Source organism: Triturus cristatus, chromosome 4_1 (genome assembly GCF_964204655.1).
Source record: "Triturus cristatus chromosome 4_1, aTriCri1.1, whole genome shotgun sequence".
NCBI lineage: Eukaryota > Metazoa > Chordata > Amphibia > Caudata > Salamandridae > Triturus > Triturus cristatus.
The window spans coordinates 1,181,030,531-1,181,057,368 of NC_140585.1; the positions used below are offsets into that span (position 1 = coordinate 1,181,030,531).

At 44.7% G+C, this 26,838-nt stretch overlaps 1 protein-coding gene across 1 annotated transcript in view; it reads left to right on the plus strand.

Moving 5' to 3' along the window:
• The window catches only part of LOC146856310 (pre-B-cell leukemia transcription factor 1-like), a 236,758-nt gene that overhangs the window by 127,126 nt on the left and 82,794 nt on the right, over positions 1 to 26,838 (plus strand). The window contains exons 3-5 of the mRNA XM_085654422.1: positions 2,370 to 2,614; positions 4,848 to 5,038; positions 6,015 to 6,150. Of these exons, the coding sequence (XP_085510548.1) occupies positions 2,370 to 2,614; positions 4,848 to 5,038; positions 6,015 to 6,150 (572 nt within the window). The remainder of the gene's footprint in view (positions 1 to 2,369; positions 2,615 to 4,847; positions 5,039 to 6,014; positions 6,151 to 26,838) is intronic.

Consider the following 26,838-nt stretch of genomic DNA (forward strand, 5'->3'; position numbering starts at 1 on the left):
CTTCAAAGCGCCGCGTCCTCCGACTCGGTTCCCGTTGGCTGCTTTCAAATTCCGTACAACTACCGCTTCGCCGGGTGCTGTGGGGGTCCAATCGCCTTGCTCCTTACGGAGAAACAGTTCCACCAAGAAAACTTGGATACGGCTTCAGTAATTGGCGTTGACCTGCGTTGGAAAGGGTCCCGTGTTGTGGCTTGCTGAAACCAAATCACCACATATATCCGACAATAGCTGGTGCATGGAAGACGTAGTCGACATCCAAAGTTCCAATAAACACTCGCTGACACGGACCTGTGATAAGTGCTTGATTTAATTAAATCGTAAGGCTGCCGTCATAACGTTTCAGCTCCGTGGAGCCTTGATCACATGACAACGTCAGTACATAACAAAGACCAATAAATAGCCAGTATTCAGGGTTCAAAGTGCATCAGTTGATACCAGGTGACTAGCGTTTTTCATAGAAATAAAGAAAACACTAATACATTAACATGTTTAAGTCCATTATGACGCAAAATGGCTCAATCCCCATAAAAAGAATAGAATATGAGCATGTGCAAATTGTCGCAATATTACATAATAATAAATATATAAGACAATAAATAGATAAATAGGTTCTAAAAGATAATTTAAAACATATACAATCTATTAAAATTCATTGCTTGAATAACCCCCGTATTGGTGAAAATGTTTTCAACAATTATGGCTTAAATGCCTAAACGTATAATGCCTCTAGTCCCAACTGTAGGCGGACTATTTAGACCATATAAAAATAATAATTTATATAATAGTATGGTCTTGATATTTATATATATATATATATCTATATATATATATATATATATATATATATATATATATCCCTATCCCTCTGCTACCCTTCTCAGTCCAAATAACCGACTAACATATCATCCACCACTCAAATTACTTTCATATTTCACTATACTAATTCACCACTAATCCTTATGGGTTCCAGAGTAGCGTGCTACTCGCCAATAAAGTGCTTCAACACCACAAGCGCCATATAAAAGCAAATCTTTTTTCCCTCTTCTATCCCTCCACTATCCTTCTATATAAATAACTGACAATATCCACCACTCAAATTACTTTCCTATTTCACTATACTAATATAACACAAACCCTTCTTGGGTTCCAGAGTGGCGTGCTGCTCGCCGAAAAAGCGCTTCGACACCTCGTCAGGGGTAGTAAGCGCTATATAAATGCAATTACAATACAATACTCTTCCCTTTTTCTTTCTCATCCCGCCGAGGAGGAGACATAGGCCACACTCATCAGGACAGGATAGATAGATAGATAGATGGATGGCTGAATGGATGAATGTTCAGTGCGTAATGGGCTCTACCAGAACTAAAAAGTGTAATTCATTGTCCAAATACACCATTTCGTGCTGGGTCATCCTCTACATCAAGATCTGCTATTAGCTGACCCAAAAAACTATCTAGAGTGCATTCCTGCCCACTCCAGTACAGCAATTACTGCCTCCCTGATCTTCTCCACAGTCGTCCTGGGTCTAATATATATGGGCAGCTACATGGTCAAATTTTCATACGTTTGCCAGGCAATGTTGCCTCACATCTTGGGTATGCAGTGACTGGTTACTTTGCCCGAGCTCTGGTGCATGCTTTATTGGTGAAATAGCCTTACTCTGTCCCACCTGCTCGTAGATGTTGTTTTGGGGAGCGTTTGTAAGGTGAGCAATGCGGGAAAATGTATCCCATCAGAAGGAAAATGAACATGACCATTGTTAACAATATCTCTGGTGGATACTTTCATCAAGCAGATTTCTCACTATCCACCTTTTCCCCAGAGAAGTTAGTGCTGAGACTAACACGTTATCGGCTGTATTTGTTGATGTCACTTCCTTTCTGCATACCTTGCTTGGGCATGGAAAAAGTTCATGATCCAACCCCAGTATGCCAATTGGTGCCTAATAAACACCAGCGTCATCTTGTCAGGAGTCATAGTTCGAGTCGCATGGTGGTGTTGAAGAGCAATTTCTGAGAGAACCTGATCTGGACCAGCATGAAACCTGGAAGGCTTATGAGATGAGGAATCTGCTGGAAGATTGTGTATCCACAAGAAACTTCCTTACCGAACACAAGTAACTTTTTTCTTCGGTGCAGCAAATATTTGCACGAGGCTGTGGACTGAATTGGGGATATACTAATTTGCATATCTGTTATGCATTCCTTCCTATACTATCCTTTGTAAATGTTGAATATTATCCCTTGTACTATTGCAGCACGCCTTGATTTGCACTGCAGGGCTTGACTTCCGTTTTTGACATTTTCATTTTTCATCATAAAGTATCTTGATTAATTAGTACTTACTTTGTCTTGATTTTCTTGTTGTAGTGCTCAGTATACGGGGTATCCAAGATGAAGACCCACCGGATGCTCAGCTCATGAGGTTGGACAACATGCTACTGGCAGAAGGAGTTGCAGGACCTGAGAAAGGAGGCAGAGGAGCCTCAAGAACTCTAGCGGCAGCAGCAGCAGGTGGCTGTGCCAATGACAACAGCATTGAACACTCGGACTACAGGGCCAAACTTTCACAGATCCGGCAGATCTACCATTCGGAACTCGAGAAATACGAGCAGGTGAAGTCTATATAGATATCCTGGCACTGATTACAGATAATCATTTTGTAATAGCTGCTTCCAGCAGTATATTTTGCATTGGTTTGTGAAATGTATTTTCTACATGGATACATCTATGTTAAATGAGAGTCAGATGTAGGTCACCCAGTGTGCATTCGGCTCTACTGTGCTCTTTATGGGGCTGCACCTCCTTCGGGTGTCCAAAAGCACAAACTTGTTAAGATGGTCTCAGTGAACTTTTCCCATGCACTCCTTTTAAAGACATTTATATGACAACTACATGGGCTGCCCTGCATGCATTCAACAGGCACTATACCTTTGATGCTTCTTTTATAAGAAATGCGCAGTATGGCTTTGAGGGGTCTGAAGTGCCTGTTTGCTTAAGCCTAAGCTGCCTTCTGCTTTGTAGTACCTCTCGATTCTGTGGTGCTTCTAGATCTATTTAATTGCAATAGAAACAACCTGCGTTAGCAGCTCCAGGTGGCAACAGTACTCACAGGTTGACGGCAGCAGAAAGCTTGCAGATTAGAAATGGAAGTGATAGTACAGGAGCTGTATTTTTCTATCAATTATCCCAACCGCAAATTCGAAGCATTATAGTTTTCCTTATACTATAACTATAATACATAAAACATTATGAAGTTTACTAGTACCACCTTAGTAGCAACTGCTTGATTGCAAAGTAACGACTCCTGTCTTGACATAAGAGCTCTTCTACCCAGATAAGGTCACTGTGATGTTGGTACTGTGGATTCTGACTTTTATAGTATCACTGATCCATACATTCATGGGTATTCTGGGATTAATCGGACTTTAGATGGATATCCACAAATGGCCAAATCCTTTTATTTAGTAGTTTCACTTGTGGGTTCAGAGGTCAAGGGGTAAGGCGTTATGGTGTATCTTAATATTTACCCCCACTAGGGCAAAGACTAATTTGTCCTGCTCATTTTCCAAATTGGTTCGTAGAGACTTCTGGTGCATGATAAGACTGTTGGTACTCAGGTGCATTCTTTTCCATGCTCTTTGTCAAGTGGTGTGAAGGAGTGAACTCTGAAGCTGAGTGGAAAAATATATGGCATTGAGTTATTTTAAGGTATATTTCCATCCTTGTTGCTCATTGAGCAGGAGAGCTCAATATCCAGGTTGTTCTCGGCTGTCTTCAAGCATTTACACGAGTGGATCCTTTATTTAGTGGGATTTCAATGCTTTCAAGATGTGGCGGCATCCACTAGTAGATCTCTTAAGGGCTGACCTGATCATAAGGTCCTAAGTTTAGCTCTAATGATTTTTCATAGGAGAGCATAATTGAGAGATGCTGTGCTCGTCCCCGGTAATGCAGTCGGCTTCATACCTTTCTACCATTTCAGATAATACACATGGTTCTCAACCTTTGCTTAAAAGTTTTTACCATGGTCATTCGGATGACCCCTGAATTAACCCACAAAGCTGTGTGAAATGTTCGTTCACCCTTTGGCATCCAATATGGTTGATGAGGGTACATATACTTTGAGCTAAAGGAAATGTTGACCATTAAATTACAAGGCCTATTGAATACTGGATGACTAGGTACTTTTTGTGGTCAATGGTATTTCATGATGAGGTTTGCCTTCAAGGCATCAGAAAATATGGCAATGAGTTGTCTTAGATCTTTATTAGCTAAATTATATTGTCTACTATTGAATACTAGGACAGAGACTTTGAAAGACACATAGTTCTGCATATTATGGCTACTTTTTTGTTAGCTAAAGTCTCTCTAGCCAGATTGTTGTATTGCAGTCAAAAAATAAAGAATTACCCCAGGGAGCATTATCTTTAGGAGGCATTGATCCTGATGAATGCTTTGTTCCTTCTGCAAATTCTTTCCCAGCTACCTCGTCTCAGTCTAAAGCATGGTTGGTATTGGCCTGATAATTATAAAATTGATTTAACCATTTAAATTAGATCACCAAATGTTCATCTTGTAGTTTCCAGCAATGTAATCATCTCCTCTCAGTTCACTTGTAGGTCACTATCTCCATTATCTATCCGAGCCCGATACAAACATATCATCTGCTGTATCCCAACTCCAGCCACACCTAAAATAAATCTTTTTTACTGGACAGAAGTGATACTATTTGTCCTTGACACTATCAATTGCTGCTGCTTTAATTTTTAACATTTTGCTTTTGAGATGGAACTACAAAAATCATTATCTTCTGTAAGTTCTGGTTTATTTTTAACATGCTTACAGGCCTGCAGCGAGTTCACAACTCATGTTATGAACCTGCTTCGTGAGCAAAGCAGGACGCGGCCTGTGTCACCAAAGGAAATCGAAAGGATGGTGAACATCATCCATAGCAAGTTTAGCACCATCCAGATGCAGCTGAAGCAGAGCACGTGTGAGGCAGTCATGATCTTACGTTCACGATTTCTGGATGCCAGGTACAAGCATTGGCTCTTTATATTTTGTATTTTTGTTATGTATGGTTCCACTGCCAGAGAACAGCAGAAATGATCCCATGCGACTTTATGTATGATGTCCGAACTATTCTTTGTGAAAGTTTTGAGCATGTTCTAACTAATATTGTGACAGTTGACGTCTGTAGTCCTTGCGCTTCTTTCCAACTTCATCAGAGACAGTGCAAGCATTTCACAGGCTCACACTCTGTCTTGAGCTTGCTACACTTAGATGCTTAGCACAAACCAGGGTTGGTTGGACCAGGAGCTCTCTACAAAGCAGGCACGCATGTGGGGTCTTGTTCATCGTTGTAGTCCTGTGTAACAAATATTCTTTGCTTCTCTTATAGCCAAAATCTGAATCTGTATCGATTTCTAAAATTGTGTGCGTCTCCAAGTCTGTGTGTTTGTATTTTACATTACCACTTGTGTATGTATGCATTCCTGCTTGGTTGCATAATACACCCAGCTATTTTGCAATTACTGATACTTTTATGTCTGTTGACCCCCTAAAGTTGTTAGTATTACTGTAGGAGAGTCTAAATATTTGATGTGTTTTTCTGTGCCATTGATATTTTATACACTTGCCTTTTGAAACATGTTTTCTATTCAGTTTTATTACACTGATCAAACTTCAGAAGATTGTAAAATATATCACAAAGAGCTTAGTCTCCCTGTTTGTCGGAAAACCAAAGCTTGAGAAGACAAACCATCAAGCCCCTGGTTAAGGCAAGGAAACTGTTGCGAAGCATGACTAGGAGTTGGCGGGGCATGATTTTACACCAAGAAAAAGCCCTATTAATTCAAAATCTGTAACGCTTTCAAGTAAATTCTGTAGCATGTTCAGTAGGTTGACTTTTCTTTCTCTTTGCATATGGTGGTACTAAATATTAGTTAGACTATCTTAGGTGGTCATTTTTCTTCATCCTCTTAAAATTAATAAACATACCTTTATTTCCAGACGCAAACGACGTAATTTCAGCAAACAAGCCACAGAAGTTCTTAATGAGTATTTCTATTCACATTTGAGTAATCCTTACCCAAGCGAGGAAGCCAAAGAAGACCTAGCAAAAAGGGGAGGCATTTCTGTCTCGCAGGTAAGTGCCTAGAGCTATTTTACAGTGTAGGCGTTTAAAAATATCTCTGTGATGATGCAATTTATTTTATTGGGGTGTTTTTATAAAACAGATTGCTTTACTGAGTAGGATTATGATGCGACGCATGCTGGTTACAGCTGCCTGAGCAGGTGTGTACAAGTGCAGCGTGCATAGTTCAAGTTATACGTTTTCATGGGTATAGTCTTCCATGAAGTACAAATATCTTGACGTAAACTGTACAAAGATCATGGCTCTAGAATGCAGAATTAAACAGAATGCATTGACCGTTCCCCAAAGTGCAGGATGGGAGCTGACCTCTGTATATTTGAGACATTTACCATTCCATTGGGTAATGAGGAATCACTTGGGCTATTTTCTGTATTGTCTTCACATAATTTCTTTTTTGAGAGAACTAGAATTAAGGAGGTGGGTTGACATATTGTATAATTAGGGCTTCCGGTTTTATGGTATGTATGTTTTTTTTAAATTTCCATCTGTATTATCCATATTTAATTTTGGGCCATTTTATTGGTAATTATCCATATTTATTTTATGTTTGAGAATAAATTGAGTCGTAAAATGGTTATACTTCCATATTTATTTAACTGATAAACATGCACTCCTACTTTGATGCCTGTCCCGTTCAAGCAAATTAAGCAGGCAAATATAGCAAAACACTACTCTGACAGATACATATTAGCATTATATACATACATATGTTAACATGCCTGTATTTAAGGGAATCCCATCCTATTTTTAAATCCCCATGGTGTCTATCTGCTTAGCAGTTGGTCTGGAATTCATGAAGGACAACAAGGAGTCACTCACAAGAAGCACAATTTTCTGTGTTTTTCCGCTTTAAAAAAACAAATACAGACAGGACATTTCTATCTGTATTTTTTTGAGGAAATGTGTAAGAACTGAACACTGGAGGCCTTATGTATAAGTAAATATTTAGGTAGTACCGCAGTCTGTTTCTTTTTTACGTATGTACACCTGTTGTTGGTAAACTGATCGCAAATAAATTATCACTGTGTTTCCATTATTCTGCTGGCTTACAATTCCAGAGTTCATAGTAACCTGTAATGTAGTGTCTTGTTTAAGAAACACAAATATCCAAGCCAGGGTCCAATAGTTCATGAAGGGTCCCACACCAGGAATGATCTTGGTACCCTTTATTACCCAGTAGTTCATCTTGACCTTTTTCATCAACTGCTCCTAATCTGTATCACTCTTATCCGTTAACCATAACTAAGATAGGACACTTTTTGTAACAGTTAATATTCTACAGCACAATGGACTTTACTTGAAGTGTTGTGAACCCATATATAGTCAACATTCACATAACACATCCCTCCAATCAAGGCCACTCTCCCAAGCTGAGAAGTACTTCAACCATATTGTTTACTCGCTCAACCTATCCAATAGACTGTCAATGTTTAATCTAGCTCAGGTTACATAATACTATTTCTTAGCTACCAAATCCCTTAAAGCAAAGCTCCACATAACACCAAGTGAAGGGTGATTTTTGGTGCACACTCGATATAATAGTGTGCCCTTCCTAATAGTTATAAATGTTAGATGCACCATTTTACAAAAAATTCAGTCCTTGTTCTGGAAGTAGTTCATATACTAATTGCCATTCATCAACATAAATTGTTTATTTAATTGGTGACGTATAAGGGATGATGAAATAAGGATTGTGAGATAGAGGCAATCATTCTTTTTCATTAAGCATGTCAGTTTGTAGGCTTCCTAGTAAAGCAAGTTGCTTCACAAATATACCAGAAAATGTTCTTCTGCTTTCGTGAATGGGATCTGTTGCACGCAATATTATAAGCTAGAACCAGCTACATTTCTGATTGATCTAGTACGTTGCTCTTTCACTGTTTTGTATGAGATGCACAGTTTTGGTCTTTGGGGTGGGGGGTGGCTGCTGGTGTCATGGAGCTGAACTTTGTCCTGATCTAAATCTTTTTCACAAAGAGTGTTTCTTCAAATCAAGAGGGCATCAGTTGTCCCTCTTGAAGCTCAGACGTGCCTGGTGCTTAATCTGGAGTGTTCTGTAATTCACATTCAGGGCTTGTACAATGGTTGAAATCTGGGCTCTAAGACCAGAGATAAAATAGAGACCTCTAGCCACAGATTCCATACCTTAGAATATTCGCCAGGCATCAGACTGGCAATTTTGTTTGAGCAGTCCTTGTGGGTGCCCGTGTGTGGTGGCGTTCGGCTCCACGTGGCATCGTGCGAGCCTCGTGTGACAAGTGCAGTGCCTATATAGGCCTGCTTGCAGTGCAAGACTATGCATGCGTAGCCCAATCGCAAGTGAGACACGAAGCTCCTGACCGCTCAACACACGACTATGCACTGCTCCAGGTCACAAGGGAGGTCTCAAGACCCTCTTGGAGTTTCTTGCACTGGGCATGGTCACGTTGCAGGACTTGTTCCAGTAAATCACACAAGAAGTCGTTGCTTTTTGACTTCTCTGCATCATTCCAAGTCATTGGACGAGGCACAAGAATGACATCACAAATCTAGACTCTGCTCCTGCGTTGTCTCTGTGGAGTCAAACTAACATTTTGGCAGAAATGCTTCAACCCAGGGTATCGTCCTCAGAACTCCTATTCTCTTTTAATGAAGCCCTCCGTGATGTCCTGCTCAGGGCCTTGGCCAAGCCCTTCACAGGTACTCCTGTGCACAGGATCATCACCCGCCACCATTAACCTACTCCTGGGGTTCTAGCTTTCCGTCCATACCATTCCCTTCTCGCATTCTCAAGAAGATCAGAACTGACAGAATCCAAATCATCCTTGTGGCACTGGATTGAGCATGGAAAGTCTGGTATCCCGAACTCTTGAGCATGAGCATTGGTCCTGAGTGACTGAGTGTTTAAACTCTCTCCCAACTACTGTGATGTCGTCTTGGCAGCAGGGTGTTTCTCAAGAAAAACAGTATACACCTGCCAATGGGACAGATTTGTGGCTTGGTGTATTGCAGAACCAGTTGACCCTCTGTCTGCACCCATGTCTTGTCTTGTTGTTTGTGCTGTTACTAGCCCAGCAAGGCCTTGCTTTGGGCACAGTTAAAGGGTACCTTTTGGCCATCTCGGCTTTCTTGTGGTCACCGACTTAACCCTCCCTGTTCAAGTCATGCAAGGTTTACACCACGTTTCAATCCACACCTTTCAGAATGCCCAAGTGGGACTCTAATTTAGTTCCTTCATTTCTGTTGTGCCCACCATTTGAGACCATACACAGCTGTCTTCTTTGACTGTTCACCATCAAAATAGTCTTCCTCGTAGCTATTACATCTGCCAGGAGGGTTAATGAGCGTCAGGAGTTCTCAGTCAGCCCTTCATATACTACCTTTTTCCAAACTGGTCCTTACAACCCATACCTCCTTTCTACCCAAGGTTGTGATACCTTTTCACATCGGACAGAACATCACGCTGCCGACTTTCTCTGCCTCACCTCACCCATCCAGAGAAGAGGATAGACTCCACTGCCTGGATCAAAAAAGAGTGTTATTTTTTTACATTGATCGTATTAATGGATTCCAAGTGGATAATCAACTCTTTGTGGGTTTTGTAGGAGTGAAGAAAGGAAAAACAGTGTACCAGAGAACCATATCTAGATGGATGTACTCTGCATTAAGATTTGCTATGCACTGGTCAAAAAGCAACCCCCTGAAGGTTTGCAGGCTCATTCCACCAGAGCCAAGGCTGCGACTACTGCGGTAGCTCGCGGATGTGAGCTTCCCTGCACAAGTTTGCCAAGCGCTAATGCCTAGACTGCCCGGTCCGGCATGATGGGCATCTTGCCTGTTCAGTCCTCCAGGACTTTTTAGCGTAAACAGTCTGCAGACCCTCCTCTGGGGAGATACTGCTTTGGTATCTGTTCTAAGGTACGGAATTTGCAGCTAAAAGTCTCTGTCAGATTAACAAGTTACTTACAACTGGTGAACCCTTACTACAGTGGAGTGCCTCTCTGTCTGACCGAAGTAATAATAACCCTCAGTGTAGGCCTCCTCTCCTAGAGGATAGTTTCAGAAAGGTTAGAACATTAGGCCTCATTATATAATCACAGAATGAATAGGTCACTAGTCAGAGATCAGACTAGCTCTGATGAATGCCAGAGACCCTTATGAGCTTTCCCAGTAAGTTGAAAACTTTATTTCGGTTAATCAAAACCATAAAAGTTCATATAAAAACACACTGTAAAAGTTATTAAATATACAAATATATGGGGGAGCTGCCAGAAATTACCTGTGACCTGCTGGGCCACGCCACGCCATTACCGCCGACACCGCCAAGAGTCCAGGGGACTACAGAGGACACGCCATCTTCCGCGTCGCCGCCCCGGGACTGCATTTCCCGGCAGCCTCAGCGGCGGCGCGACGTAGTGACGCCAGGAGGCGCCATAAATTACAGGGAGACCGGCGGAGCGGGGGGAGCTGCCAGAAATTACCTGTGACCTGCTGGGCCACGCCACGCCATCACCGCCAAGAGTCCAGGGGACTACAGAGGACACGCCATCTTCCGCGTCGCCGCCCCGGGACTGCATTTCCCGGCAGCCTCAGCGGCGGCGCGACGTAGTGACGCCAGGAGGCGCCATAAATTACAGGGAGACCCGCTTCGCGGGACGCGTGCGGGACGCGCCGGGCTAAGCCCGGGCAAAGGGCGGGCCGTCTGTGGCCGTCCGGGGCAGGAGGAGGCAGGGCGGGGCCATCCCCCTGACATCGGACATCAGATCTCCTGCTGCTCCACAGGTATTGCTGTTGTACGCTATACTTACTGTTGCGCCCCTTGTGCATTGTTGTGGTGTTGTTTTGTAGAGACGGACTTGTGGCTATATTCCGGATCCTGTTGCGGGGACTGCCAATTCCATGATGTCAGGTCCCAAGAAAAATAAGGTAGTCTCGGGGGCGGGCTCAATGAACAATTTTCTAGTCAAGAGGGTAACAAAGATCAACGAGGATAGAAGAGCTTCCTTGGGTAAAATAGACGATTTGGATCATGCCCCCTCTCTAGCAATAACCGCTACATTGGAGGACTTCCCAGATGGCGATAGAATCACGGACTGTTTTCCACAAGATCATAACGTGACCGAACTAATTTGTAATACAGTAGCTCCTATTGTCCAGGAGCAGGATAACGCAGCAATGGTCTCCATAATCAATGATACGTTACGCCCTGACTCTGAGGAAGACTCAGAAACAGTGGAAGAAACTAGGGGCAAGAGACCAGTTAGATCATGCAGAAGGCTTCAAAGTAAGAGGGGGGGTAAGACCTCCCAGAGGAGAAGGGTGGAAACTCATCGGCCAGATAGACAAAGTTCCCCCAAAACTAACCTAATTGTAGAGCCTATGAAGGATCCCAAGACTACTTTGAGCCTAGAACAGTTTGATCTGTTAATTGAACGTATTGAGGCTGCGGTAGACCTAAAACTTAAAGCCTGTATTGACCGTCTTACAGCCAAACTGGACACTGCAAATGCGGAAATTAAAAGACTTGGAGGTTTACTGGATCGACAGCTGGTTAAATCCTCTCAGGCGAATCCCTTACCCTCTCATAATAGTTTAGCAAACCTCGGGGTGACGGGTTGTAGTGTTACAAAAGCTCCCAACTCTTTATCTATGATTCGTCCTGTTGTTAGTTCAGACCATAATCTTACTGTCCCCTTAGTAACTCATCCCCCATCAACAGATGTGGATTCCGATCAGGCGAGGGGTCTGCAGAGACCTGGCATTAACATTAATGCTGTACAAAGTAGACGCGCCAATACTATTAATTTGCCCCCGGAATGCGCTCCATACGTCATCGTACTTGCAGACGTTCCACTACTCGGCCCAAGCAACTCAGAGCCGCAAGTGGAAGCGCACGAATCCCTCAAAAACAAAGTGGTGGCCTGGTTAGGCGCTAAATGTGGTTTTCCTTCCAAACTTGCTGGTGATATAATCACGACAAGGAGAGTGAACTGGATTGGCCCATCAAGGAAATTTTGTAGAGGGGACTGCGTGGTTGTGAATTTTAAATATCCACAACACGTGGCCACTGTCCTCCTGCGGGCAGCATCTCTGCTGGAGGAGAGCGACAGCATCCGTGTTCGCCCATTGGGGTATTTTTACAACAAGGCCAATTTTCCCTCCGCGTCGAGACCAAGACTTTATCCATTTACCCCGGTGGGGCCTAGTCGGGCGCAGCAATGTTCTTTGCAGTGCCGTGAAAATGCCAGCTCATGGGGTCCCCCCATTTTAACGCATAACAGGTTTGATGTGCTCTCAGGTCTCGACCTCTGTGATTGACGGGAAGAGGGAGAGGGTACAGAGGACGCCGCGGTTGCGGCCCGAACATCTATGGTCCACGTACCCTCTTCTGAGGTGGTCAAGAACAATTTACCTGAGATCGTTATTAGTGACATTGGGGGAACGGTTAGGCTGTTATCTTGGAACATTGCTGGTTTGCGGGCCAAGAAGGGAGACCCCAGCTGGGAAAGCTTTGTCAAGAGTTATGATGTTATTGCCTTGCAAGAGACTTGGGACTTGGAATGTGACTACTGGATAGATGGCTTTACATCTTTTTTTGTCCCTGCCTTGCCTTCCTCAGCTGGTCGGAACAAAGGCGGCCTTATGATGTTGGTTTCAGTGAATTTAAAAGGCAAACTGATTATGTTAGACTGTGCTTCCAAAAATTTTATCATTCTGGAGTTAACCATAGAGGATGGTGGTAAATTGTTGTTGGTTAACTGTTACAATGCCCCCAATAGTAATCCAGAATCCTCGCATTTTAATTGGTTATTAGATTTTTTAACTCTCTACGGAGACAAGCAAACCACTTTGTTTCGAATCATTTTAATGGGTGATTTTAATGTTCATTTGTGTTCTAAATGTGTTATGGTTGATATGGAGGGGCCAGGCAGTGTGTCACCCCCTCATTTAGAACACACACTGAATGGTCGAGCACTTGAAAATGTACTGCTGCTAAATGAGTTATTCGAATCTGAATTTTCTGATACTACCACACGGGTTGCCACTTACACGGGCAGGGCTAGCGACTCGATTATTGACTTTATCTTTATTTCGAGATTATTTCTTAATTATGTGATTACTTATAATGCTATTGATATGCCCATGAGTGATCACAACCCTGTCGGACTGGTGCTAACAAATAGTGCCTTACTGTCAAAATTGGTTGTTCTCCAGCAGACTATTTTGCCTTTAAAAGTAAAGGATCAGGGGAGAAGACTTAAATGGGAGGCGGTTGTACCAGAAATTTTTTTTGTAACTTTATCTAATTCAGTCGCAGATGAGTTAAGGGTGTGTGCTACTCCTCTAGCCGGGCACAATGATGTTATATCTTCATTTGAAGGTATTTGCAGGTTTGTGTCTAGCAGTCTTCTAGCCAAAGGGCAGGGGGACAAACAATATCAGGCAAAAGGCTGGTTTGATAAAAACTGTAGTAAAGCCCAGAACCGCCTCAAAAAAGCCCTTAGTGCCCGCCCAAGGAACAAGGAGCTTGTGGCACGACTGAGGAAGGATTATAATACGGTCATTTCTCTACGTAAAAAAGAATTAAAAAGTAAAGCTTGGGAGGACCTAAGGGACAAAGCTACCCTAAAAAATAGTGCTGAATTCTGGACAATAATAAATTCTCCATTTCTTACAGGCGCCCAAAACTCAGTACAGGAATTAAACATCTCAGAAGTTGAGTGGCTGTCTCACTTTGAAAAAATATATGACAGCCACAGAGAGCTGGACCCTTTTATAATCCCTGTAACTGGTAGTCCAATGGAACCTGTGAGTTTTGAAACCTGTGAGGTACTTAGAGCCATAGAGGAGACAGCTGGGCGTAAGGCACCCGGCCCAGATGGAGTACCTGCAGATATGTACAGGGCAAATCCACTGTTTTGGGCAAATATCTTAACTAGAGTTTTTAACGCCGCCGCAATAGTGGGTTTCCCTGAGTCCTGGTCCCTCGCTACAATCGTTAATAATAAAGTTAATAGATCAAAACTGTGGGCAATGTTGTTGGAGATGGGCCTCGATAGCTCCCTGGTGCACTTTCTAGCGGAGCTTCACAAAGATCTGAGGGCCAGCATTAGAATGACCACCGATGGAAAGTGCACCGAGAGCTTTAGATCCACTAGAGGGGTCCGCCAGGGGTGTATCCTGGCTCCAATGTTGTTTACGCTCTATGTGAACTCTTTGGAGGGTTACCTAACGTCTGTTACAAAAGATTTTCCGTGCATGGGGGGTGCACCAATCCCGGTGCTCCTCTATGCAGATGACGCGGTACTCATAGCTAGGACCCCAGTTGCCCTACAAAAGTTATTAGACGCCTTTTTGTAATTTTATGAGTAGTCTCGATCTGGTGATTAATAAAAGTAAATCACATACCATGTCTGTCGGACGTGGCATGCGTAAAGAAAAATCCTTTTTCTGTGACGGAGAGGTGATTACTAGTGTTAAGGTCTTCACCTATCTGGGTGTGATCTTTGATCAGAGGGGATCTTGGACACCGCAGGTAACATCTAAAATTAATGCGGTAAGAAGTTCGTACGGTGCAATTTTGGGTTTTGCAAAGAGATTGGGGGGGAAACCTATGGAGGCCATTATGGCCATCTATAAAGCCAAGACAATTGCTATTGCTAGATATGGTGCAGCTGTCTGGGGTTACGTTAACGTCATAGATATCCAGACAGAGGAAAATAAATTTTTTCGTTCATTGCTGGGGTTACCCCAGTCAACTGCTACCTTCTCAGTACACTTAGAGCTGGGAATGGGTTACATTTTAGACATTTTAAATCTAGCTCCACTTTTGATGTGGATAAAGCTTTGGCTTAACCCAAACCTTAGCCTAAATCACCGGATCATCAAAGATTGCCTCCAACTTGATCACAGAAGGGATATTCAGTGGCTGTCATACATCGAAACTATGACAGCTTTTTTGGGTCGCCCTGAAATTTTTAGTTGCCCTGAAGCCTTGTGTAGAGCTGACTTACAATGGGTGAAAATAAATTTTCTGAGAATTCGCACGGCTGAGCGTGAAGCCCGCGATTTATGCAAACCCTCTGTGAGGGCTCACGTTCTGATATCCCCTTCTTGTGTGCTGGCCCCTTATTTAACCATGGTAATTAATCCTTTCCATAGATGGCTTTTATCCAAATTTCGGTTTAACCAAATTTATACAGTGCTGTGGGATGTGAAAGACTGGTGCAAGCTGGAGGAATCGGCCCCATGCAAATGTGATGGTTTCTCTATTCAGGATAACGCCCACTTTTTGTTTTTTTGTTCCTTCTATCATGAACCGCGTATAAAATACCTAAAATCTATTCTGAAGGACTTGGGATTTATCCAGTACAAGCCTGCACTGTTTTATTTACAAATGTTGCTCTCTCCTCTTATTATGTATTGCACTGCTAGTTTTCTAGCCGCATCTGTGAGATGCAAGAGAACAAGGCTTAGTTTGGAAGAACAATAGGAATTTGGACCCAGCTATATCGCCCAGTCGAGTGCTTTTTAATCTATTTTATGTATCTATCGCCCTTTTAATCTGCTTTTTAACCTATAAACTGTTTAATATTGTATTAAATTTATCAATTGTTTTATAGATGAACTTTTGATATTTGCTGTAGTATGCTTTTATGATTTTAATTAATCGAATAAAGTGGAATTTGACTAGTCAAACCAAGAAAGAAAAGCCAACAATTTATTGAAAGAGACAAAAAATGATATTGCATTTCCTAAGTCAAACGGCTATCTAAATGCAAGCAGAGAAACTGGATGGAACTCGTACCAGCCAACATAAACCTCATAAAAGGTACGCTATGCTCACTGGGAGTAGCTGGAAAGTCTTCATTGCAACTGCAACATAGTGCTGTTCGAAAGATAATTGTGAATATTAAACCGGCCTATATTGTGTAATAATAAAGTACAATAGAAAGTTGTTTAATTAGTTGTTGTAAATACGTGGACAAGAATAGTGCAAATATGCATGATATCATAAGGACATAACAGAATTGAAAGTGTTAAAAAAGAAAATATAAAACATTAAAAATTGCGTATACGATCATTATTTATTAAGGTTGCCTAAAGGACATATTAGCCAGTGGTGACTACCTTAAAAACTATATACTAGTTTAAAAAGGCACATCTTTTTAAGCACTGGTTGACCATAGATAAATCTGCGTAGGCAATCCCTAGATCGACAGCAGTGAATTTTAGTAGTAGGGTTGAGTTTTAATTATCTAAGCACTCCGTGCTACCTGTGTCAACCTTGTTGAAAGCTGCCTAATATATAAGAACTTTTTTATGGCTGGTGTTAATTTGGTACATTTAAAAGCCTCCTGGTAGTGCTTTGTTCCCAGATTTAAACAAAGTGGTTTTTATCCATGTTTGCTGGATTTTGTATGGAGACAGAAGAACAGGATGTGTTGGGCGTTTTCATGTGCAGCATTGCAGGACATTTGTCAGTGCTGAACAAATGATTAGACTAAGTGCTGCTTGTAAAGCAAGCTATGGGGAGTGTCCAACCGTAACTGAATATAGAGCTTTCTTGATAGTGGAGTTTGTAAAAAGTCAAAAAATTCCTAAAAAATGTAGTCCTTTTTGTGTTCAGAAATGAATTAGAGTGCCGAGTGACAGTGCACCACAGTGGGACGCCTGAACAGTTTGCCAAAAGGACTAATTTACAAGCAGCATTGCACTAGCAGTAATTGCACTGGGGTCAGACCAGAACCTGCCTAGACCTAGATTGGAAAGTGAGCTCTGTATTTATTTTAGCCAGGGAATATTTAAAGACTGGGGCCTAATGGTTAAATCACTTGGGGCTGCTCTTAAGTGTGCCAGTTCTTCTGTTGTCCAGAGTCTTAGCCAGTACACAATGCACTTTAGCCTGGCAGTCACTTATCTTGTGTAGGTTTAGGTCCAGGTACATAGGAAGCAAAAAAGAGCTTTGTGGAAGTTTAAGTAATGCTCTTATGAAGGAATTTTCAGAGGGAGGTAAACCTTCAACTTAGCTGTGGCCCCACAACTGAGCACCATAGAGCGCAATGCTGACAGCCTGTGCTATGTAGACCTTCAAGGCAGGGTAAACTAGAAAAAGATGTTCTCCCCCCCAAAAACTTAATGATGGCACTAGATCTGTATTTTAAGCAGACCTTGCTCTTGACTAGTCGTTTTCTCCAGCCATCATTCTATGCCAGTCTAATGAGATAATCAAACTCCTTAACTCTTTCGAGGGGTTTGGATTCCACAATAATTCTGCTCCTGTTTGTCCTCTTCACATTCAGGCTCATGAATTTGGTCTTTGAGGCATTGATTTCAAGGCTCCTTCACTTGCAGAGCTGATCGAACTTATTGACTAGGGTCTGAAGTCCTCTGGAAGTTTTGGAATTCAGGAGGGTGTCATTGGTGAAAAGTAACGCTATAGTCTTCTTCCCTGCCAGGGTGGGCGAATCGGTATCTGATTTCAACAAGACATCTATGCAACCATTGATGAGAAGTAGAAACAGTGTGGGTGCCAGCACACACCCTTGTGTACCCCTCTGCTGCTGACTATCTTGCCCGTGAGTTCCCCTTCCAGGCTGCAGTGAACCCTAGCGTTGTTATCAGTGTGCAAGCGAATGATGATAGATAACAAATTGGAGGGAATTTCCTAGACCAATAAAACTTGCCCCAGCTTGGATCTGGGGACCAGATGAAATGTGGCATGTAGATTCATGATTGCTACATAGAGGCTGCCCTTGCCCAGCAGGGCTATTTCCACCTGAGGAGCTCAAATTGAAGAACTTGGTCGATGGTACTTAGTTTTGGTGAAAATCAGCCTGGAGTTCAGTTAATATGTAATTTTCTGAAATCCAGGCTCTAAATGTGTCCAGGACCGACTTGCAAAACATTTTGGGAAAGTTGTCAATTAAACTAGTTGGGCGGTAGTAACGAAAACCCTTCTTAAAGATAGGGATTATCTCAGCACCCGTCCAGGTTGCTGGGATCAGGCCTCCCTGGGCAATTACATTACTTAGAATATTGATGTAAGGCAGCCATAGATCAGGAATAGAATGGCAAAGTTCTGATGGTATTTTATTTGGGCCAGGAGCGTTTCCAGCTTTTTTGTGAGTTCAGGGCAACTTTAGTATCCACTGTAGGAGAGTAGGGTCTGCAATCCTATGATCACCCAGATTTTTTGCTTTTGCTTCATTGGTTTACGACTTTCCCTGGCTGTGGGTCTGCCAATCAGACCCACAGCCTAGCGGTTCTCTCTCCAGATTAACACACATGTACATTAGGTGCATCCACTAATTGGAACTGGGCCGCCTTATCAGTCCCTGTATCAGCATACCACAGGTATCCAGGGCATTGGCGTACCCAGGGCCTACCAGGGGCTGCAGCATGTATTATGCCACCCCTGGATGGCCACCCAAATCTGACACAACTGGCTGCACGACAGCTGGGGCAAGGTGGTGTAATCGCCCGTTGCTGTAGGTGTAGTATTCCTATACCTAACCCTAAGATGGACACATGGATTCCTATCAGTCACTCCTATGGCAGGCCTTATCAATCCTGAAGGCAGAGTGCTGGGAATCATGTGAGATGGTGCTCTGGCGCGAGCTGAGCCCGTCGACGGCTTGCGGAACCAAGTCCTAATAGCTGTTCCATGGTGACGCGTGCCATCTACCTTAAAATGCATTATAATCCTCGCGGTTATTTGCTAACTATGGCATTGCATCACCCACACATGTCGAGTAAGGTGTCATACGAATTGGAATACGAACCCCTCGCCAATTCTGGCGGCGGGGTTAGCATTCCACCCTTCTAGAGGGACACGACATGGAAGTAACCTTGAACCCCGGTTAAAGTTGACTCAAGCCTCAGCATCACAAAATGGATGCTGCCACCAGACACAAGTCTGACCTCCTGCTGCTGGGAGACCTTCCAGCGAGGGGAGCTTGGACAAAGGGTTTCCTGTCGAGGGCGGTGTTAGCACCATCCCAGACAGGGTCTGTCTATCCCAGGTAGGTAGGGCTGAAAGGAAGGTGATTGCAAGTGGCACCCCGGTGCTCACTGTGCATAGCCCGGCTCAAACCAGTTTCGGGGGCACCCCAGCCCCTGAGCTGGGGCGAAGCCGAACAAAGGATAGGGGTGTAACCACCCCCCTCCTGGTCCCACCCATAGGTAGGACCTAGTCACGGGCCAGCCCCTTTTCCTAGTATAAAGGTAGGAGCGAGTCTCCTTCCCAAATTGGATAATTCTGAATCTTGAACTACTTTCCACGAAAGGAACTCTTGACTTCTTCTGAAGACTCTCCCTTGTGGCTAAGGAGTAGCCACCCTGCACCAGCAGGCACCACCTAAGCACTTGCGGTTTGCTGTACGTCTCTCCTACGGATCAAGACTGCCCAGCTCGACGAGACCCGGATTCCCCGCCATCTCTGACCTCTACCGACATCGTTAGCCCAGCTGAGATTCATAGGTGTGACGAGACCTGCGGGACCGGCCATCTTCAGAACCTGCATGACGCTTATCTAGCATAACCACCGAGGGACCCTCGAGTGAGTGCACCTAGGGTTTGAGAAGCCCTAACCCTGAGCAGCTCCAGCACCGAAGCCTGCCTCCCCAGCATCCACGAGATCTGCGTGGGGGCCCTTCTGCTCCTTGCTGCTCACCGCGTTGTCCGGCCACTCGCCGTCGGCTAGTGGCCCTCTTCACGATGCACCACGACAGTTTTTCATCACTGGTCTGGTTGCTCCAGACTGGCCCTTGCTCCCCTTCAACAGAGGAGTACCTCGGACCCTCCTGGTCCACTCCAGACGCCATCTTGACTCCACCGCGTGGGCTTGCCTCTGCCAAAACCTGCTGCCCCACTCCTGGGCCCAGCATCATCGACAGCAGACACCTTCGTGGGACAGCTCGCCCTCCATCCTGGTCGCCGCCGCGCCTCCTGGTCCGAGGAACAGCCGAGTCCGACGTCACCCACTCACCTGGTCGAGGTGACTTCATCCGGTACCTTCCCGGTGCCCACACGATCGCTGGCTAGCGGTTGAGAACTGAGTCCCCTCTGCTTTCAGGTTTCCTTCATCACCGATCCAGGCTTGGATCTCGCTGAACATCGACACTGGTCGCCTGCCAGCAACTTCTTCTTTCAGGCTCCCGAGACTACAACGAGGACTCCCGACATCTTGCTGAACCCCATGCAGCTGCAGCCTCTGGGCTAGGTAACTCGAGCATCTCGGTGCTCCATCGTAGGTTCACTCTACAAGTGTCCAGCTCCTTTTCCGTTAGTCCAACTGATCGGATTCCTCCGGAATCAGTAACTTTAGACTCTCTAACCTCCCCCATTCCACTTGCAGTGTAAATGGTTTCGTGCCCTTCGGGCATTTGTGTAAATTGTGCAACTAGAAGTATTTTCCCAAGAGTTTTGTATTGTGCTTAGCTCCCTGACTCATAAAGAGCCAGGGTAGTCTTGTTATAAATAAATATCCTTTATTTTCATAACAACTTGTGTGGTGTCCTTTCACTTGGTGTTCAAGGGGTATATGTGATGGTAAACAGCTGGCTTAACACGCCCTCTAGAGTTTAGCCTAAAGACTGCTCTTGTCCACGCTACTAGGATAGCTGGTCTACAAGGTTGACTTACAACCAATCATCAATAAGGGTCGTTTGGAATGATACACAGTGATCACTAGAATAGTGAGCACTACATATCAGGCCAACTTCTCACATCCACTAGGGAAAAATATAGCGGTAGATCAAAGCGATTCGAGTTGGGGGGGGGGGGGGCAAGGACAGACACTCCAGATGGCGAGAATACCATGCTTTTAAGTGGGACTCCCACTCACGAGGTAGCACATGGGATTCAGGTGTGTTGTGTCCCATTTTTCTCTCATGCGTAAGCAAGGGCCAAAAAAGCTTAGTCGTTCACCTTGGCCGCCTCAAATAATTTACCCATAGTCACTTTGTCCACGCCTTTTTGGCAGCCTGGGTTGCTGCTTTGTACCGGATTCTAGCTGTCCTGAAAGTTCCTCTGTCACCCAATCTTACAGCACTTGTGAGTTTTCAATTTCTTAAGTAACAGTTTGCATCGTACCACGAGTTTGATTTCAGTCTAAAGGCCTTGACGCACTTCTTTTTGGTAAAAACCTGCTGATTTTTTCAAAGAGTACATTATGGGTCTCTCAAATGCTACTAGCTTTGAGTAAGTAGGTTTGAAAAAAGTCAAGGGCTGTCGAGGTATTTGTCCTGATGGTGTTCAGTGCTGCATCTTTGGATTTGATGGAGGACCACCTAACGGTCCTCCTGTTATTGGTTAGCATTTGATTGTTGCTTCCCTTAGCCTGTGCTGGGTGTAAACAATTTGATAGTGACCCTTCGGAAGTAGAGTTAATGGGTTGTGGTCCCTTTCTCTTCTGAAGGCTGCAAAGAAATCAGTCAGTTCAGACCATAATTCAAGATTAATGAAAAGATAATCTAGGTGGCTACTATAGCATTCCTTCTTTAATATGGGGGCCGGTCTACCATCAGAGGTCGAATGCTCATGGCATACCCGAATGACATGGAAGAGCGTTACATCAGTCATCTGATGGGCTGTCTTTGTCAGGTATCTAACTGTAGGAGAGTCGATAGCCGGTATACCCCAGTAAGCATCTTTCTCCCTGATAATCTTGTCGGTAAGTGTGGAGGGTTCTAAGCAAACATTAAAGTAACCTCCCATTATAGTAAATTTATTTCTCTTAACTGACTTCAAAAGTTGGTCTAGAAAGCGCAGGATAAGGGAATCGCTGTTCTCCAGTATTGGGGTGTCTTTCATAGATTCACATGCTTGAATATTCCCCGTCGTCGAAGTGGGAGTCCCATGGTACATAACATAGCAATGTAGCAATAACACAACCATAGATAGGTAAGAAAAAAACAGTAGCATTGAGTCATAGAGCTTTTAGATAGAAAAAACGTGTCACTTTTATAACATATTACAGTCATTGTGAATAGTCCAAACTCCAGCTAATCAGGCGTTAGCACCCTCCAGAATGTTCTCCTCAGAGGCTCAGGCCCTCAGATTTTCTACCACACGACGTGTGAAGGGAGTCTCCCTGAGCTCTGCTCAGTTTTTCTCATTTTTCTTATCAAAGAACAATTTTTTGTCATGTCTACAACCAAGAAGTCTCTTTTCAGACCTTGTGGGACATGTGGAAAACAGCGACTTCATTCTGAGGACCCTCATAAGAAGTGCATTTATTGCCTCTACCCTGAACACCAGGTAAAGGATTGTAAAATCTGAAGGACTTTCTCTAAAAGACCCTTAAGGACAGGGAGGGGCGTCTCCTTCTGTGGCTACAGAAGTTGAAGACTATGTATAACCCCCTGTCAGATCTGGAGAGTGTTTCCTCAGTCTGGACTTCATCTTTGAAGAGAGCCAGTGAGTCGGAGAAGGTTTCTCCTAAGACTAAGGTGGCGAAGAAACATCATGTTGTCAAGTCCACTGACCGGCCTTCAACTTCAAAAGGGGTGTCTCCTGCCCCTCAGAGTCTATCTACACCCTCTACGCCCCCGAGATCTGATTCTTAGGTGTCCAAGACTCTATCTGAGCAGTTTTTGCCTAAAAAGCGGGTTATCTCGCCCATGAGCTAGTCGTCGCTTCCTCCGCTGACGAGGTCTGCTGTCGTCGCTTCTACGACGACAACTTTAACTTCTTCGTCTGTCGCCGGCTTTGATTCTGTCATCGGCGACATCACCGTCAATGTTGGTGTCAGTGAAGGTGAAGCCTCTGTCGTCTACGGTGCCTTTGACTTCGTCAACGACATCTAACAAGCAGAAGAAGCATTCGTCGACACGCACTTCCTCGTCGACGAAAGGGTCACCTTCATCGACGATGGCGTTGACGGCGATGGCTTCGACGGTGATGGCTTTGTCGTCGACTGTGGCTTCGTCGTCGACGGTGGCTCAACGGCAACTTCTCTCGTCCACGGCGACCGCGTCGACGGCTGCATCCATGTATCTGGTTCCTTTGAAGTCTTCAGATTCTCTGCTTCAACGGCGACGGTCTTCTTTGGATACCTTGACGCCGATCCAAGCTGCTTCTCATCCTCCAGCGGAACGGTTCTCTTCTGACGCTGGTGACGATGAATCAGAGGAGGATGACACATTTAGGGCTGCTCGCAGTCCCTCTGAGCTTCTAATTAAATGTCAGGATTTTGATGACGACCAGGAGTATGAGGACTTTTCAGACCGTGCCAACCAACCTGCACCGGATATTCCTATGGCGCAGATGCCTATGTCCCTTATTTCCAACCTTCAGTTCATGCTGGATGACTATTACAGACGTTTTCCAATCTCAGTCCAGACTTCTCCAGCACCACAAGCGCCTCTCCCACCTTCGCATCCTACAGAACCGCTTTCTACGTCTTCTACTTCGGCATCCAGATTACCACACCAAGACGCTCCTCATGTCATTGAGACGATGATGATGATGTTGATGATGGAAAGGAGGGTGAGCTGGATGATAGATCCCTGTTCACGGAATGGGACAATTATCAGATTCAAACGCCGTACCCCACCGCTCCAGCTCCTCTTGATTCTCCACCGGTGGACTTAGGTGGATTTCATGTCCTCATGGAAAGGGCGGCAAAGAGATTTCACTTCCCTATGGTCATTAGAGAGGAGGATTGTTTCTTGTATGACTTTAAAGATCAGCCACAGAAACAAGTGCGTGCTATTCCCATCATCGATTTTATTTGGCAAGAGGGTCTCAAGCTCATGCAACACCCTAATTCCATTCCTGCTGTCCTGCCACGACTAGATAAAAAATACAAGGCCCCGGAAAATGTGCCTGCTTGTCTTATTGCCAGCCGAAACCTGATTCCATTATTACTCAGGCAGCACAACGTCGTGCCAGGAATCCCTCGTCTCCAGTATCGGCTCCTCTGGATCGTGAGGGGAGACGCCTTGACGCCATTAGTCAGAAATTCAACACTATGGCGGCAATTACGGTCCGAGCAGCCAATTCTCTAGCTATCCTCGGCCGTTATGACCGACAAATGTGGTCAGACATTGCTTCCCTTGTAGATTTACTACCAGAACCTTCTAAAGCAGCAGTGGTGAAGATTCTTCAAGAAGGGCAAAGGATTTCTTTGGAGATTGATTGTGCTGTTGACGTATCTTCTACTGGTTTCCAACAACTGGTGGGTGCTGCTGTCCTCAGGCGGCAGGGCTGGTTAAAAGCCACTTCTTTCCGTCAAGAGGTGCAGACGAAAATATTGGACATGCCTTATGACTGTGAATCACTGTTCTGCCAACACATCGATGATGCCCTTCAGACGATCAAGAAGGACACCGACACTGCTCGTGCTCTCGGCACACTTCAATTTAAAAAACAGCCCTTTCGGGGTGCAAGGGGTCGTGGCTCCTCCTCTTCCTTTCGGGGAGGTTCCAATCAATATCGACAATACAATTCTTTTCAAGGCCAACAACGTTACTCCTCCCAGAATCAACAATCGTACAGACAACCGCCAGCCGCATCTTACAGACAGTACAGAGGTAAATTCTTTTATAGAGGAAGGGATTCCTCCAAGAAACAATAACTTTCTCCATCTGCCATCCTTGATGCCTCCCACCCTCGCAAAGGTTGGAGGTCGAATCTCCCGCTTCTACTCCAAATGGTCACTGATTGCTATCGATCAATGGGTTCTGGATATTGTGCGCATGGGGCAAGTTCTAGAGTTTGTAAAGATCTGTCCCACTTCTCCGCCCAGAGGTCCTCCTCCTGCCCATCTGAAGGAACTTTTAGGTCAACTAAAAATCTTATTGAGAAAAGGCGCGATCGAAGTGGTTCCGAACTTACAAAGGGGCAGGGGATTCTATTATAGGTTCTTCCTTATACAGAAAAAGTCGGGAGAGTGGCGCCCTATTCTGGACCTACGCGCCCTAAACCGCTTATCTTCGTCTACAAGGCGTACACATTTGTCCTTATCTCGACGACTGCCTTCTAAAGGCACGGTCGTTCGAACTGGCATCCCGACACACTCTACTTTGCAGGTCCCTCTTCCAGACTCTGGGCCTTACGTTCAACATGGACAAGTCTCAATTTGTCCCTGCTCAACTCAGGACGTTTTTGGGGGCCATCCTGGACACCAAACTGGCAAAGGCCTTTGTGTCACACGAAAGGCGTCAACGACTTTGCAACCTAGCGGTCTCCCTCCGGTTAAAAAAGTCAGTTTCTGTTCGGCAGTTGAAGTCCTTCCTAGGGATGTTGCCCTCTTGCATTCCCCTAGTCCCTCACTGCCGGCTGAAAATGAGACCCATCCAGGAGGAATTCGACAAGCAATGGGCTCAAGTCTCAGGATCCTTCAACGATATGATCAAGGCAAACGTCTCTTCCGGTCGTCCATTTCTGGTTTCATTCTCACAACGGACGCATCTCTCGAAGGGTGGGGAGCACACCTTCAGGACCTCACAGTAAAAGGACGGTGGGATACCCTCCAAAGGACATGGCACATCAACCTTCTAGAGTTACTTGACATTTTTCTGGCGCTAAAGGCTTTTCACGCCATCATCCAGGGAGCTTCGGTGTTGATCCGGACGGACAACACAACATGCATGCACTATATGAACAACCAGGGGGGCACACGGTCCATCTTGCTATCTCTTCAAGCTCACCAAATCTGGGATTGGGCAATCCAGCATCAAATCACTCTGACGGCAGTGCATGTTCCGGGAGCGTCCAACATTCTAGTGGACTCTCTAAGCATCTCAACCTCGTCCAATCACGAGTGGGAGTTGCATCAACCCACACTGGATCGCATCTTTCGGTTATGGGGCCCCCCGAATCTGGATCTGTTTGCAACCCATCTGAACCGCAAATGCCAATTTTACGCAAGTTGGCTTCCCCAACCAGAGTCGTGCAGGATTCCTCTGGTCCCCAGGGTTCTTAGGAAAATGAAGAAAGAACCTTGCCGCATTCTTCTAAATCGCTCCCAGGTGGCCTCGACAAGTCTGGTTTACGGAACGCCTGCTCCTATCGCAGGGCGACCCGATTCTGCTCCGCCCACTTCCGAACCTTCTGACCATGGATCAGGGACAGGTTTGTCATCCCGACCCAGCCTCTCTTCGCTTAGCGGCATGGAACCTGAGCGCTATGAGTTTGCCAATTTAAACATTCCTTCCGACTGCAGGGAAGTTCTTGCTAAGGCTAGGGCAGCCTCCACTGTGAAAACATGCAAGCTCAAATGGAAACGTTTCTGTCTATGGTGCGACGCTGCTCAGGTACATCCTGTTCATTCCACACCAGACCAACTTTTGCCTTTCTTTTTACATATAGCAAAATCTGGCCTCTCGCATTCTACTCTTAAAGATTTTCTGGCAGCAATCTCAAGATTTCGACAGGATGGTTCCACCTCTCTTAACTCTTCCAGAGTAATTGAGCAGTTCTTCAAGGGTCTTTTTAGGATGTTTCCTCCAATTCGTCGACCGCCTCCTCCTTGGCATTTAAACATTGTATTGGCACAACTCATGAAGCCACCGTTTGAGCCCATCCATAAAGTAGATCTTAAATTCATTACGTGGAAGACTTCGCTGCTGTTGGCTCTCACTTCTTCACGTCGAGTCAGTGACATACAGACGTTTACTACTAAACCGCCTTTTCTTCAATTCACCAAGGATTCTGTCTTGCTCCACACAAATCCGGCCTTTATCCCCAAAG